Here is a 14009-nt window from a genome sequence, read left to right on the forward strand (position 1 = left end):
TATTGACCCAAATGGGACAGGTGGTGTTTTGATCTACAATTCCCTAAGGCCCATCCAGAACATAAAAAGCTGAAGGACCACGAGAACCTTACATTCCTGCATCCCCCATCTGCAGTCTGAGACACCCATTCCCGAAACGCCAGTGCCACCTGCTTTTGTGAAAAGCGTAGCTCCATCCGGAAACAAAACATGCAGGCATTAACCATTGTTGCTTTCTTTTCACAATCTGGCCAACACTTTTCTTTTAGGAAGGCTTTTCCTTTATTGACTGACTACCTAGGAGACAATAAACAGGACGGTTCATATTTTGCTGCCCCTAAATCTGTTTTTAGTAACGCTTCGACTTAACATTTTGAACATAATGTTATTACTTTCTTCTTCAGGTTTGAACCATTTGCTGTTTTTACCTTTTTAATATTGTGTTCTGAATTATGGAAACCACTTTGGTTTCATTTTTAGGAGAAAGGCAGGATAGAAAGTATTTTAAATAGAATTTTTTTAAAAAAATATTAAAAAGCAGAATTAAAAATCAAACAGTACGTCCTCTTTGTAGGAATAAGTTTAATTTAAAATGTAAACACTCATTCTAACTTTTATTCCTTCATCTTTACATTTCCGTTACTGTATGTGCATAAAGGTAGTAATCATAGTACAGTTCTCTCCCTGTGTAAGTACTGTTTAATTTAATAGGTTTCTATCTCAGCAGAGATTTATACATGTATAATTATGAGGATTTCAGCGACATTCTTGAGATTAAAAACTACAACGTCCTGTTTTCAATTCTGCTGCTTCAAGGTGCTAGTCCTGAGTGATGTGAAGGGGAACATTCATAAACACGGTGTCCCATTTGTAGTCTTCAGTCCTAAGACTCACTCAAGTTATTAATTCCATAGGATGTGAGGCAGAAAGATGACGGTTGCATCAAGCTCTTTCCAGTTTCCTATTTCTCTGTTCCTCAGATCCAGCAGCCTTTCTGGGCACTAACTTCACTTTGATCGGCTGCTTTGGTTCAATGATGAGCTGGCTGTTAAGTTCCAAGGGAATCTTTGCCAACGGAAAGGGGGTAAAGGGTATACGGTAGGAGAGACAGAAAGAAAAATGATTAGAGAATGGGTTGCATGCAAAATTCAGCAGCTAATTGGGAGGAAACAATTGGAAATATATGCCCCCCCATTTCTACTGTTTAGAGTTTCCCTCTCCCCACAGACCTTCTGATGGATTTAATTAATAAAGGCAGGAGGAAAAGTCCAAGCAATTTTGCTCAGTAACTGAACTGCAAGGCTCACTCTGAGCTGAAGTGTGAGCTCAGCCATTCTTTGACACTGACTGCTTACTCTCTCCAGCAATCTGACAGTGTTTCAAAAAGAGCAGTTCAGTTGTTTGTAGTTACTGTTTGACACAGCAGTGTCCATGATCCACAGGCAGCACGGTCACTTGGCTGGAGACATTGGGAGGTGTCATGTACCCCCCCCCTCCACCACACAGCTTTTTCCAGTCTTGTTTTGTGACTCAGGAATTCCACAGAAAGCAAGACGGTGGTGCTAAAGGTTGCAGGATCTCATCCAGAGCTGATGCCAGTGTGATGAAATTGTCAGAGGCTGCTACAAATCTTCCGCTTCTCCTCCTGACCATCTTTTCCTGTTCTCTGTGACCAGCAAGATTTCAGTTTTCTTTCTTTCTTTCTTTCTTTCTTTCTTTCTTTCTTTCTTTCTTTCTTTCTTTCTTTCTTTCTTTCTTTCTTTCTTTCTTTCTTTCTTTCTTTCTTTCTTTCTTTCTTTCTTTCTTTCTTTCTTTCTTTCTTTCTTTCTGTCTGTCTGTCTGTCTGTCTGTCTGTCTGTCTTTCTATCTATCTATCTATCTATCTATCTATCTATCTATCTATCTATCTATCTATCTATCTATCTATCTATCTATCTATCTATCTATCTATCTATCTATCTATCTATCTATCTATCTAAACTGAGAGAGAGAGAGAATTTCTCTACGTAGACTGCTTAGGGCCAGGTTATCTGTTATCTCAAGGGCCATATCTCCCCTTATGAGCTTGCCCAGGTGTTAAGATCATCAAGGGAGACCTTTCTCTCTGTCCTGCCATCCTCACAAGTGTGCCTGATGGGGACATGGGAGAGGGCCTTCTCTGCCACTCCTTCCAGACTCTGGAACTCCCTCCCACTGGAGGCCAGGGTGTTGCCCTTCTAGAAGCAGGCAAAGACCTCTCTCTTCAGGCAGGCTTTCCCATAGTGATTGTCCCTACTTAAATGGATTGTTGTGCCTTGTTGCTTTGAATGTGGTGTTGGTGATGATTTTGCTTACTGTTTCGGTGTTTATTTATTGTTTGATTCTTTTTTTAATATTTGTATCCTTACTGCTTTCAGCTTTTAATAGCTTTACTGTTGTAAGCTCCCCTGGGTTCTTTTTAAAGAGAAAGGTGGTAGTAAAAACATTCTCTCTCTCTCTCTCTCTCTGATACTCACATACACACACACACACAGGTTCATTAGATAATTATCATTTTAGAACTGCAGAGCTGGAAGGGACCCAATGGATCATCGTGTCCAGCCCCGGTCAAGGAGGCACAGTGGGGAATTGGACTCCCAACATCCAGCTCTGCAGCCAGACTAATAATCTACGAACTAATAACCCTACAACTGGATAGAATATATCCTCCTCTCTCTGTTTGTATAGATCTATCTGTATCTCCACACACAGTGTGTATGTGTGTGTGTGTGTGTAGAATAAGAGAGAGAGAGAGAGAGAGAGAGAGAGAGAAAGAGATTACAAAAAAAAAGTTCTCAGTTTACTGGCGTCTCTTCGCAGGTCCGGAAGGAGAACTTCTGCAGGAGGATCACCATGGCCACTTTGACAGCCAGGAGAGCAAAGCGCATCCCAATGCAGTTCCGGGGACCCGCTCCGAAGGGCAGGAAAGTGTACGGGTCAAAGGTTTCCTTGTTCTCTTTGCTGAACCTGTGTGCAAATCCAGAGAGAGAGAGAGAGAAAGAGAGAGAACTCGAAGGGGAAAGCGAATCCTGGGAGAGAGAGGAAGCAATATACACCTTAGATCCTTTGACTGATTTCAGAACAGTACATGAACAGATCAACAGATCCCATTGATTCAATGGCCTTTATCTCGTTGGATTCTGGAGGTGGAAATTAACTTCTGGGGGAGGGCATTCGCAGGATTGCCTGCAACCTACCTCTCAGGTCTGAATTCTTCCGGCTCTGGCCAATATTCTGGGAGACGTTGCAGAACGAAAACTGGGATGATGATTGCAGTTCCTTTGGGAATGGTCACCCCATGGATCTCCACGGTCTTTTTGCAAATCCTATCAACCCTTCCCCCTATTGGGTATATCCTGAGGTTTTCATTTACCACCATGTCAAGATATTCCATCTGAAAGATCACATCATAGGTGGGAGGAGCCTGTGAAAAAAGAGAAAGTGCTATTTGGGGGAGGCATTCTAGATATACTAACCAGACCAGAATCATAGAGAATGGCTCATCAATCTGTTGCAGCGTTTTAAATCCCTCCTTTGCTACACAGTAGAAGTGCACCAATCCACAGAGATTACGTTCATATCCCTAAGAGTCCCCCCCCCCCATTCCTCACTTAAAGTCTGACTTTATGACATTTGTCGGAGAAAAATACTAAAAATGTTCTTGACTTGCATTTGATCGAAATTACAGACTTGTGTAGAGTATTTTCTTTACTGCACACATACTAGCAACCAGCTGTCATGGACCCTTTGTGCACGGCAGGAGAGGAAGCTGAACACCTTCCATATGCGTTGCCTCCATCAGATTTTTGGCATCACCTGGCAGGACAAAGTTCCAAACAGAGCAGTCCTAGAACGAGCTGGAATTTTCAGCATGAACACATTACTGAAACAGCGACGTCTACGTTGGCTCGGGCACGTCGTGAGAATGGCTGATGGTCGGATTCCAAAGGATCTCCTCTATGGAGAATTAGTGCAGGGAAAGCGTCCCAGGGGGAGACCACAACTGCGATACAAGGACATCTGCAAGCGAGATCTGAAGGCCTTAGAAATAGATGGGAAAACCTGACATCTGAGCATTCAGCCTGGAGGCAGGCACTGCATCACGGCCTCTCCCAATTTGAAGAGACCCTTGTCCAGCAGGCCGAGGCAAAGAGGAAGACACAAAAGCAGCAAAACCAGGGAGCCGGACAGGGGACAGACTGGATTTGTCTTCAGTGTGGAAGGGATTGTCACTCTCGAATTGGCCTTCTCAGCCACACTAGGCGCTTTCCAAGCCCTCCATACAGAGCACGCTACCATAGTCTTTCGAGACTGAAGGATGCCTAACTAGCAACCAGCTGAACAGGTCAATGGGAAGAAACAACAGCCACCAAGTGACAAAGGAGATGGACGGAACAGTTTTGTAGTGCTTTGTGGAAGCCTCTGTTTTGTAAACTGGATAGACGTGGCAGGTGACCCTTATATAAAGCTGGCCAATGTAGGGGACAGGCTCTTCAATGTTAATCTGCCTGGGTTTGGTCTGAATGTCCATCCAGCTGTTTTTGATTACATCTGGATGTATTTAAGATTAGTGGACTCTGGCATATATCCCCGGGTAACATCTTCTCAGGCCTGCAGCAGCATCTTCTTCAGTTTCTCATTCCAGGTCCGAGCAGCTTGTTTCAGCCCATGCAAGCCTTTTTTTTGTTTGCATACAAAATCAGGATGTTTCTGGCTGATGAAGCCCAGTGTACACCTCCTCTTCAATCTCTCCATATAAAAATGCAGTTTTGACCCCTAAGTGCTTGACATGCATCTTACTGGAGGCTGCAACACTCGAAACAACAAAAATAACAAAAAAGAAAGACATCATCTCTGAAAAAATATCACCACTTCCCTAATTGGCAGCAGTTGATTTGCACACATATTTGTAGGTGTGACATCCAATATTCACAGCGGACTTACTTAACTAACTCCTTCAGCCAGGAATATCTATCGGTCTTCAAGACTCTGTTAAGTTAATCTACACTTTGGTTTTGTAGATTCGATTTGATTGACTTGGTTGGGACCCAGAATTTTCGTGCTGACTAACTTTGTTCCTGAGTAAAGCAGTGGCATGGATGCCGCCAGCTTGAATTTGTTAATCATTCCTCTGAAGGGCAAACACGCTGGCACAATATGATTTAAGGGGGTCAAGGCAGTAATACCATTAGCCTCACCAACTCACAGTGATACACAGGTTGGAAAAGTTTATTTTCTTTCTTTCTTTCTTTCTTTCTTTCTTTCTTTCTTTCTTTCTTTCTTCTTTTTGTTTTTTTGGCGGCATTTATATACTGCCTATCTGGTGACAAGCCACTACTTTGAGCAGTTTAGAAATGTCAGGCACATACCTCCAACATTAAATCAAAAAATATAAATAACAAAGGGGAACATCTCTTTGAATAACTCTGCTTTAACATGCTTCCTGAAGGACAGAACGAAAGGAGCTTAGCATATATCAAGAGGCAAGCAAGCTCCACAGTAAATTTTTTGGCTGCCAGTTTGCAGAATCCTCCAACCAGGATGATTAAACTCTTCACTATTGTACCTCTATTCTGTGAGTAGGAATCAGGACTGGTCATTTCAAAGAGATTCCCCAGAGGGCTTCTCTCTCAATTCTTCTTCTGTCCACCTTCTCACACTTGTCTTCAAGATACAGTAGCAGCGTGCTTTCAAGATTATCTCATTAATCAAGAATCCACTTTCTCACACTTAAATAATCAAGAACTAGACACTTACCTTTTTTAAAATCCTCCTGCAAATAACGTTCCATACAAGGCAGAACACTTAACCTATTGTCTGTAACATGAGACACCGTGGTGATAACAGAGGCCTCTACCTGGTTGGGAAGCAGCATGTCAATTTCCTCCTGCAGCTTCTGCTGAACATCTGGGTGGGTGGCCAAGGAGTAAGACAGATAGCCAAGGGTATTGCTAATGGAATCATAACCAGCAAAAATAAAGGTAATGGCCTGTGTCAAAATCTCCTTATCACTCAGAGCTGAAAATAAATGAGGAGAAAAAAAATCAAAGATAAATCAATACAACATAGAATCAAACAATAACAGTACTGGTAGGAGTTAAACTTTGCAAATGCTGTGTAATGAATTTACAGCCCATCCTCACATCCTATTTGTTCCTGTTTAAGACGTGGTTCATTCACCCGTTGATCTGGATTAGTTTAATAACAGATCTACATGATTTCAGTTGAGACTTGAATCAATCCTTTAGTTCTCTCTTCTACTTCTTGAATACCTTTTCTCTCTTGAGAACTGGGTTTCTTATGCTTTGTTTTGGTTGCCTGGTGCAGGTTCTTCCAGAGCTGTTATCCCTCTCTCTTCCCTTTTCTCAAACTTGTGATCTCATCTGTGGGAGTGTTCTTATCCAACAGAGAGGAGGAATGTAAATTTTTTCCCCCTCAGCACAGCAGCCTCTCGCTCTCTGCTTCATGCTGGCAAGATTAATATGACATGCTATTTTAATCTGGAAGGAAAAAAAGAGCTAACCTCTCCAAGCTTCTCTTCTCCATTTCATGCATTCTCCCTTTTATTTTCTTTTTTTAAAAAAAGCTCTAGGTGGGATTTCCAGATTGAGGTACTGTAGAAGGCTGGAAGGAGTGGAGACAGGGCAGGGAACAGGGAGGGAAGGAGGTGGAGAACTGGATGACGAATCAGGGAACATATTGTGTGGAAACTTGAAATTAAAAGGAAAATTAGAACAGGTTTTGAGTGAGTCATCCCTACAGCAACAGTAACAGCAACAACAGCTTGTTGTTCCATTTCGGAAAAGACTAATTCCATCAAATTCATAATTTAGGAGGAAAGGGGAGAAGTGAGTGGCTAAGTTCAACTGTAGCACATTGACGGACACATGGGTGATCATTAACCTAATACAAGCCTGAAATATACAGAAACAGTGGTAAATAGCACATCAGCCAATCCTGGGATTGCTGAGCAGTCAAGAAGTTTCATCCTCACTTCTCTCATTCCTTTGTGCACCCTTCATTGTTTTTATTTCAAAATTTTTTGTCCCTTGTTTGATAACAGTTCTCAAGGCACTCCAGTTTGAGCGAGAGCTTTCCATTAGACATGGTCAATATTAATGTTGTTTTCAGTGTATCTGTAAATCATCTCTTTTGTCCATCTGCAGTAAGATCCCCACAGAAAACTGAGATGTTTGTCCAATATACTGATGACATAGATCAATTCAGTGTGAATTCCACACAGAGGACCGTAGTCTTCCAAAGGTGGTGTTGGCTTTAGAGATTCGTGAGGTCATGTCATAGTTACTGAGAACACAGCAAGAGACAGTGCTACAGATATATGTGAACCTATCCATTGCAGTAAAGTGGTGTTGATATACCTCTGGACTCTCTGGTCAGTACTGATTGTCAGGCAAAAATAATTGCAAGTGGAGAGGAACAGATCAACAACTGTGTTTTCTTTCCTGTAGGCTACCCAGTGCTTTGCAGAATATATAAGACTGAAAACAATTGATACTTCTCAATCATTCCAGATATATTGTGGGGAGGCAATCACAGTTCCAACCACATTGAACTGAGCCATCCACTTATGTAGGAACTGGATGGGAAGCCCATGTGCCACAGAACTGGAAGGTCCTTTAATTTTACACTATTCACTGCCTATCCTGGTAATATCCCCAAGGAGCCCTTGTGAAAATAGAAATCTATGGTCTCATTCTGTTGGATCCCACTGCTTCCTCCAAAATCAATGGTCTACCCTTCTTTTATAGCCCCATACACAACTTAAAGGCTTGCTCTACAGAGCTGGGAATCCCCCTGGAGCAGTTCTTTCATGTTACAAAGGGGTATGGTGAAATCGAGAAGGGATAAAATTCATATTCCATGGTTAACTAATGCACAGCCATACCATCGCAGCCTTTCTGTTTACCTTTATATGAATTTGTCCCATCAGAGATCTCCCCTGCAATCTGGGAGTCCACCATTAGCTGCAGAAAGTCAATGCGGTCCTGCAAGGAAACAGAGGGAGTTGCAGACCAAAAAGGTGTTCAGCAATCAAGAAGCTGCTCAGCATGGTTTAGGGCAGGTGATTCAGGGCAGAATATTCATTTCTTGTTAAAGAAAGATGTTGTCACACATTATCTTGATGATGGATCTGTAGCAGACCTCACAACAAGTTGAACTGACCATATGCTTATTCTTTTGCCGGTCTTTCTTGATCTTCTTCACCACAGCCGTAAAGAAAGTCATCACAGAAGAAGGTGGCAAGGTGAAGTTTAGTATATCCAGCAATGGTTTGAGGAAGGGAAAGACAACTGGAGAAAAGAACAAAGCGATTGTTTAAAGGGAAAAGCACTCTCAGCTCTTTTGAAAGGAAATAATAAGATATCTGTCACATCCCATCACCTTCTTGGCAGGAGGACTTGAAACATGGGACATGGGGAAATCTTTTACTCCCAGGGTAAAAAGTGAGAAGGGGAAAGGAAGAGGGACTCTGATGTTTCGCCTTGAAGGTCTGTGAGGGCTCATATTGATCATGAATGGACAGGGAAGAGCAGGACAGACAGAGTGGCCATCCATAAAGGAAACCTCACCACGTTTGAATCCAAGCCCAGCATTTATTTAAGCAGAAAAAGGAGTCAACATAATTTATGACGTGGCTCCTCATACCAGTCAGGATATGCAGTGGATTTATAAGGCTCAAGTTGAATAGCTCCTGGACTTTCTTGACAAAAAGATCTTTGGAGTTGTTTATGGAGTCTGTGTCAATGCTGAGTGAAGTGCTGGCCAGCACATCCATAGTATAGGCCCCAAAAATACTGGAGGGAAGATATGAAGAAAACACAAATACATTTCATGTGCTGACAATCTACTCCAAATAGAGACTTTTGAGAAACAGCTTTTTATATTAACTAGCATGCCTTGATTTCTTAGAGGCATTTGCTCAAAGTACAAGTTCAGGAGAATCAAATGGTAGAAGCCTTTCTAGAGTATGGAAGTTAAAGGAATTACCCTCCACATATAAGAGGATCTATCAAATGAATCTTCCATATTTATACTCAGAGGCTTTTACTTGAGTTGTCAGTTTGCTGTACATTTCCTTTCTGCATAGAGAAAGCTAAATTAATGAATAACTTACATAGGAACACAAATGGAACTCGTGGTATTTTGATCTACAAATTCCTAAGCTCCTTCCAGAATGCACAAAGTTATCCTATTGTGCATCCTCTATCTGCAGTATGAAAGTTGCACTCCAGAAATGTCCAAGCCACATTGTTTTGTCAAGAGTATAGCTCAGTCCAGAGGGACATAAAATGGCAGCACCTCTTCCTCAGAGATTCTTCATGAAATTCTCTGTACTGTAATTTACTCCCACTCTCTATATAAAAGGAAGCCATAGCCTCATAAAACTACTTACACTTTTGTGTCTATGGATTCAGTGTTCTTGATTCTCATCTGGACATTCTTCAACAGCATTTCCCCGTAATGGTTGATTATAGGCATCATCTGGAACACAGATCAAAGCCTGAGATGCCATCCATTAAATGGAGTTACCACCAACGAGCTGTTTGCATTGGCTTTTCTGGCAGCTTCGCATTGTTGGGTGGCCCAGCTTTTAGAAACATAGCAGGGCCAAGAGAAGGGCCTCCCCCAAGGATCTGGTGTATTACATGAGATATGGCTTGAGCAAAAAACCAGATACGATTAATACTGCACCATCCCTTCACACAGGAATTAAAGGAAACCGAGTCCTTCCTTCTAGGATGACGATCCCAAACTATGTGTATGACAGCAGTTCTAAACTTTGTTCGGAGTTCAGTTGCTTTAACATTAGTGGAAAAAAGATGAAACAGACTGACTAACATATTGCTTAGGCAGCATGTTAGCCAGGAGAGACAGCCTTCATGACTTACTTCCTTTAATCTCCCACTGGTAAAGTTGGGAGAGAGAACGGTGCGGATCCTTCTCCACTGCTCATCTGAGACGACACCTAGGGATGCTTCCAACTCTCCATTCAAACCAAAGAGCTTAGTCAGGCAAGACATAAAAGAAAATAAGAATGAGCCAGGAGTTCTGTAATTTGGATCCTCTCTTTTACAATATTGTTTAGGTCTCCTGACTGTAGAGCTGCAGGCTGGGAGTTCAAGACCCTCCGTGCTTTTTTTGGCAGGGGCTGGATGGATTCAAGGATTCATAGGGTCCCTTCCAGCTCTGCATTTCTAAGGTGGTGACTGATGATGGTCTAAATGAATCTTGAGGGATGTTGTGTGTGTGTGTGTGTGTGTGTGTGTGTGTGTGTGTGTGTGTGTGTGTGTGTGTGTGTGTGTGTGTGTGTGTGTGTGTGTGTGTGTGTGTGTGTGTGTGTGTGTGTGTGTGTGTGTGTGTGTGTGTGTGTGTGTGTGTGTGTATGAGTTTATGCCATTAAGTTATATAGGTCTTTCAAGTTAACTGAGATATTTAAAGAGTGGCTTTGCAAGTTCCACACCACCAGTGATTTACCAGGACTGAGTGGGTACTTGAATCCTGATCTCCAGAGTCCTCATCTGCCACTCTGTACACTGCACTGCACTGGGTACACAAGTAAAAATATAAAAATAGGCTTATCAGGGAAAAATCCATAGTGGGTACTTACCCGGTGGTTGGTGAAATGGGTATAGAATTCTTTCACTAAGATGGTCTTGATCATGGCAGGATCCAGAATAGCCAGCACTGGCTGTCGGCCATCGAAAAATCTAGTGCCAATAAAGAAGCAAAAGAAATTTTATTTATTCATTTACTGCATTTCTTTTACTACCATCTTTGGCCCCAGAATGGGACTCAAAGAGGACACAAATCAATTAGAAAGACCAAGCAATAAAAACAATGTATTAAAAAAATTAAAAATTCCTTCTTCCCCTTCAGTGCCTGGGTTAACTGTAGTTGGTCTCACCCACTAGGAGGAAATCAATTTCCAGTTAACCCACAAACTACATCCAGGTAGCAAATGGAAGGGGAGAGCCTGGGTCTCCGAGCTCAATCTGACATGCCTCTGCATGTCTGTTGTGGACAGAAATCAGGGAGGTTAACATCTGAGCAATATTCAGACACCCCCAGAAGCACGTTTTAACTAATCCATCCTTTTCGATGGTGTATCATTCTGCAAGAGACTCACCCCCAGATCTTGCCATACTTCTGATGACACTTCATGTCAAAATGGACCACACCCTGCAAGAGTTGATAAAAAGAGAGGTCAGAGAAGGATGGAGCAAGAAAACAGAGAACTCAGCAAGCCCGCCCTTGCACTGACCACAGAGGGGACACCGAAAGTGTCTCGGAGGGATGCAGGGTCTTCCTGTCCCCAAATACTTACATGTCGGTATTCAAGGAACGTTCCGACAAAGGGCAGAGGCCGAGGCCCAGGGATCCCCAGCTTCTTAAAGAAATTGTAGGGCCAGATTCCGTAGCTGAAAAGAGGAGAGAAATCATTCATTCAGCCTCGTCTCCTGGCAAGGTTGTGCCTGGCCTCTTTGGATAAACACTGGGCACTCTCTCCACACTTCCCATGATGGGCATGTCTTCTGAGTTCATCTTCCCAACATGCCATGTACAGAAAGGGCACATTGTCCCAAGCAAATCTACACCATCTATAGGCAATTCTGGTTCCCGTAATCTGCATCTCTTGAATATCTGTCTTCCAACAGGCTCTATTTTGCGAGTTCTATTCTGTAACTTAGGGGGCGTAGAGGATTTCTGAGCAATGCTCAGGGTGTTTACAGAGGTGTGATTGTCTGATAAGCATGAAGAAGAGAGAAGGACACCAAAAACGTTGGAGAGCTCCCCATGTCAGAAGACGAAGCTTGGCTCCCATCATGTTCTCAGCCAGGGCAACGAATAAGAGTAAGGAAACTGAGAAAGAGCAGGAAAATGGTTCTGATCCATTGAGTTAGCCAATAACCTTTCACATTGCATTTTCACCACAAGGTCTCCCATGAAAAGAACACCTTTTCCAGTCTGACTGACCTCCAGGCAGATCCATTCAGGCATTCGTAAATCTACCTTTCCCCAGAGAGCTTCCCCCCACCCCCCTCCCAAAGAAGCTCCATCGCTCTTTCCAGGGAACTCTAATGGCTCCCTCTCTCTCCCGGCACTTACAGCAGAAGGAGGACCAAGAGAACGACGATGAGTGCCCAGGTTTCTGGAGAGAAGCAGGGATGAAAGTTCATTCTGAGGACCACGCAATGAAATGCCTTCCTTTCCTTCTACGCCCGTCACCCTCCTGTGCTGGTTTCCAAGCTGATGAGCAGAAGATGCTCGTGTTCTTTTTCGCCACTTGCACTTTTAATTTGAAAGCTCCTCCTTGTCAAGTCACATGAAAGAGCTGATGGACTGCCCCCTCCCCTTCGCATGGCCAATTTATAGGTGTTTGCCTGCTCCTCCTGACTCATCCTTGTCTCCAGCAGGCCGGTGATAACGAGAAACTCTTGGAAGGCAGCTGTTTGTTAGTAAACCTTGTCAAAGGCATGTAGGAATAGGCTGAAATCTGGTCACTCAGAACCTCTTCTTTATTTTATTTTATTTTATTTTATTTTATTTTATTTTATTTTATTTTATTTATTTATTTATTTATTTATTTATTTATTTATTTATTTATTTATTTATTTATTTATTTATTTACTTAATATCCCGCCTATCTGGTCGGATTAGGACCACTCTAGGCGGCTAACAACATAAAATAATACAATACATATATATAAAACAATTTTTGCACAACAGAAACATTAAAAAAGATGGGAAAAAACAATAGGAAAGGGAAAGAAAAAGGGCATCAGGAATTATCTGATGGGAAGGCCTGCCGAAACATCCATGTTTTTAATTGGTTTTTAAAGATACCCATCGAGGGAGCCATGCGAGTCTCAGGAGGTAAGTTGTTCCAGAGGCAAGGAGCCACCGCCGAGAAGGCCCGATTTCTTGTCTTTTCCTTCTGGGCCTTCCTTGGCGTTAGGCTCCTCAGCCTCACCTCCTGGTTCGCACGAGTGACACGGGTAGATCTTCTGTGGGTTCTGTTGATTCAATTAGCCCTGCTCTAACTAAGCAACAGGATTTCAGCCACTCAACACTCAGCAGAGGTTTCCCATTCTGTTTCTGCTGGAGTTGCTCTGGAACCATGTTATATGTCCAAAGCCACACAAATTGGCTCATCTCTTACAAGGCCCATAGTGGAATTGATCTCCTGCTCCCTGGCTCCACAACCTAGTACTCCAACTCATTGAGCTTACGCAAGCATGGCTGAATGGAAATCTGAACTTGGTTCTCTTCAGTTGTTGTCCAATCTAATTTCGTACTACCCGTGGTTTTAGTTGTCATTAGTGTCTTACATTGGATTCCAAAAGATCTCCTGTATGGAGAATTAGTGCAGGGACATAGGAGGAGAGGGAGACCACAGCTGCAATACAAGGGCATCTGCAAGTGGGATCTGAAGACCTTAGGAATGGACCTCAGCAGATGGGAAAACTTGAACCTGTGTGCAGCTCACGAAAGAGAACAGGAGAACTGGAAAAGTGAGTCCTGGGAAGGAGGGAGGAAGGAACCCCTTTGACCCTCCACTGCTCAAGGGGACCAGGGAGCCAAGCTAGTTCTCTGAGAATGATTATCTGCAGAAGGACCTCAGGTTTGTCAGAGCCTTGATCCAACGGCAGAGAATGGTTTCAAAGGAGATAAATAAATATATTTATTTATCTCAAGCTCAAGGCAGGGGACTTTTATTACCAAATGTACCTCTCCTTCTTACAAGGATAAGCTACATAAACCTGTCACTGAAGACCACACCAAGAGGTCCTTCGAGTCTATCTGTGACTTAAGGAATGGCAACGTTGCATGGAATGGGCAGAAACAAACAGGAGAAGATATTTGCTAGACCTCGTTAAAGGGTGAAGCAACCAGTGTTCTTCCTCCTACAGTGCCCGCCACTCCCTCAAGGAACGCTGGGTCAAAGTGGCCCCATCTTTGCTGTCCTTCCACAATCAGGTGAAGACCTT

The 14009-nt window shown here is 42.8% G+C and overlaps 1 protein-coding gene across 1 annotated transcript; it reads right to left on the reverse strand.

Annotated features, from left to right (window-relative positions):
• Nucleotides 1-546: 546 nt before the first annotated feature.
• Nucleotides 547-13520, reverse strand: LOC110083737 (cytochrome P450 3A24). The gene is made up of 9 exons (XM_078381275.1): nt 9909-13520; nt 9413-9501; nt 8665-8813; nt 8182-8309; nt 7925-8003; nt 5855-6015; nt 3195-3421; nt 2802-2964; nt 547-1044 (listed from the first exon to the last, which is right to left on the reverse strand). Exons 1-9 carry the CDS (start codon nt 10038-10040, stop codon nt 922-924), a joined length of 1251 nt encoding a protein of 416 aa, XP_078237401.1. The 5' UTR covers nt 10041-13520; the 3' UTR covers nt 547-921.
• Nucleotides 13521-14009: the final 489 nt, after the last annotated feature.

The sequence above is a fragment of the Pogona vitticeps genome, chromosome 13 (genome assembly GCF_051106095.1).
Source record: "Pogona vitticeps strain Pit_001003342236 chromosome 13, PviZW2.1, whole genome shotgun sequence".
NCBI lineage: Eukaryota > Metazoa > Chordata > Lepidosauria > Squamata > Agamidae > Pogona > Pogona vitticeps.

Coding starts and splice junctions, on each gene's coding strand:
- LOC110083737 (XM_078381275.1), bottom strand. CDS start 10,040: ATGTCTTGCCTGACTAAGCTCTTTGGTTTGAATGGAGAGTTGGAAGCA. Junction 9,502..9,908: donor CCAGTGGGAGATTAAAGGAA/GTAAGTCATGAA, acceptor TCTGTGTTCCAG/ATGATGCCTATAATCAACCA. Junction 3,422..5,854: donor ACATGCTGCTTCCCAACCAG/GTAGAGGCCTCT, acceptor CTTTTTTCACAG/GCTCCTCCCACCTATGATGT.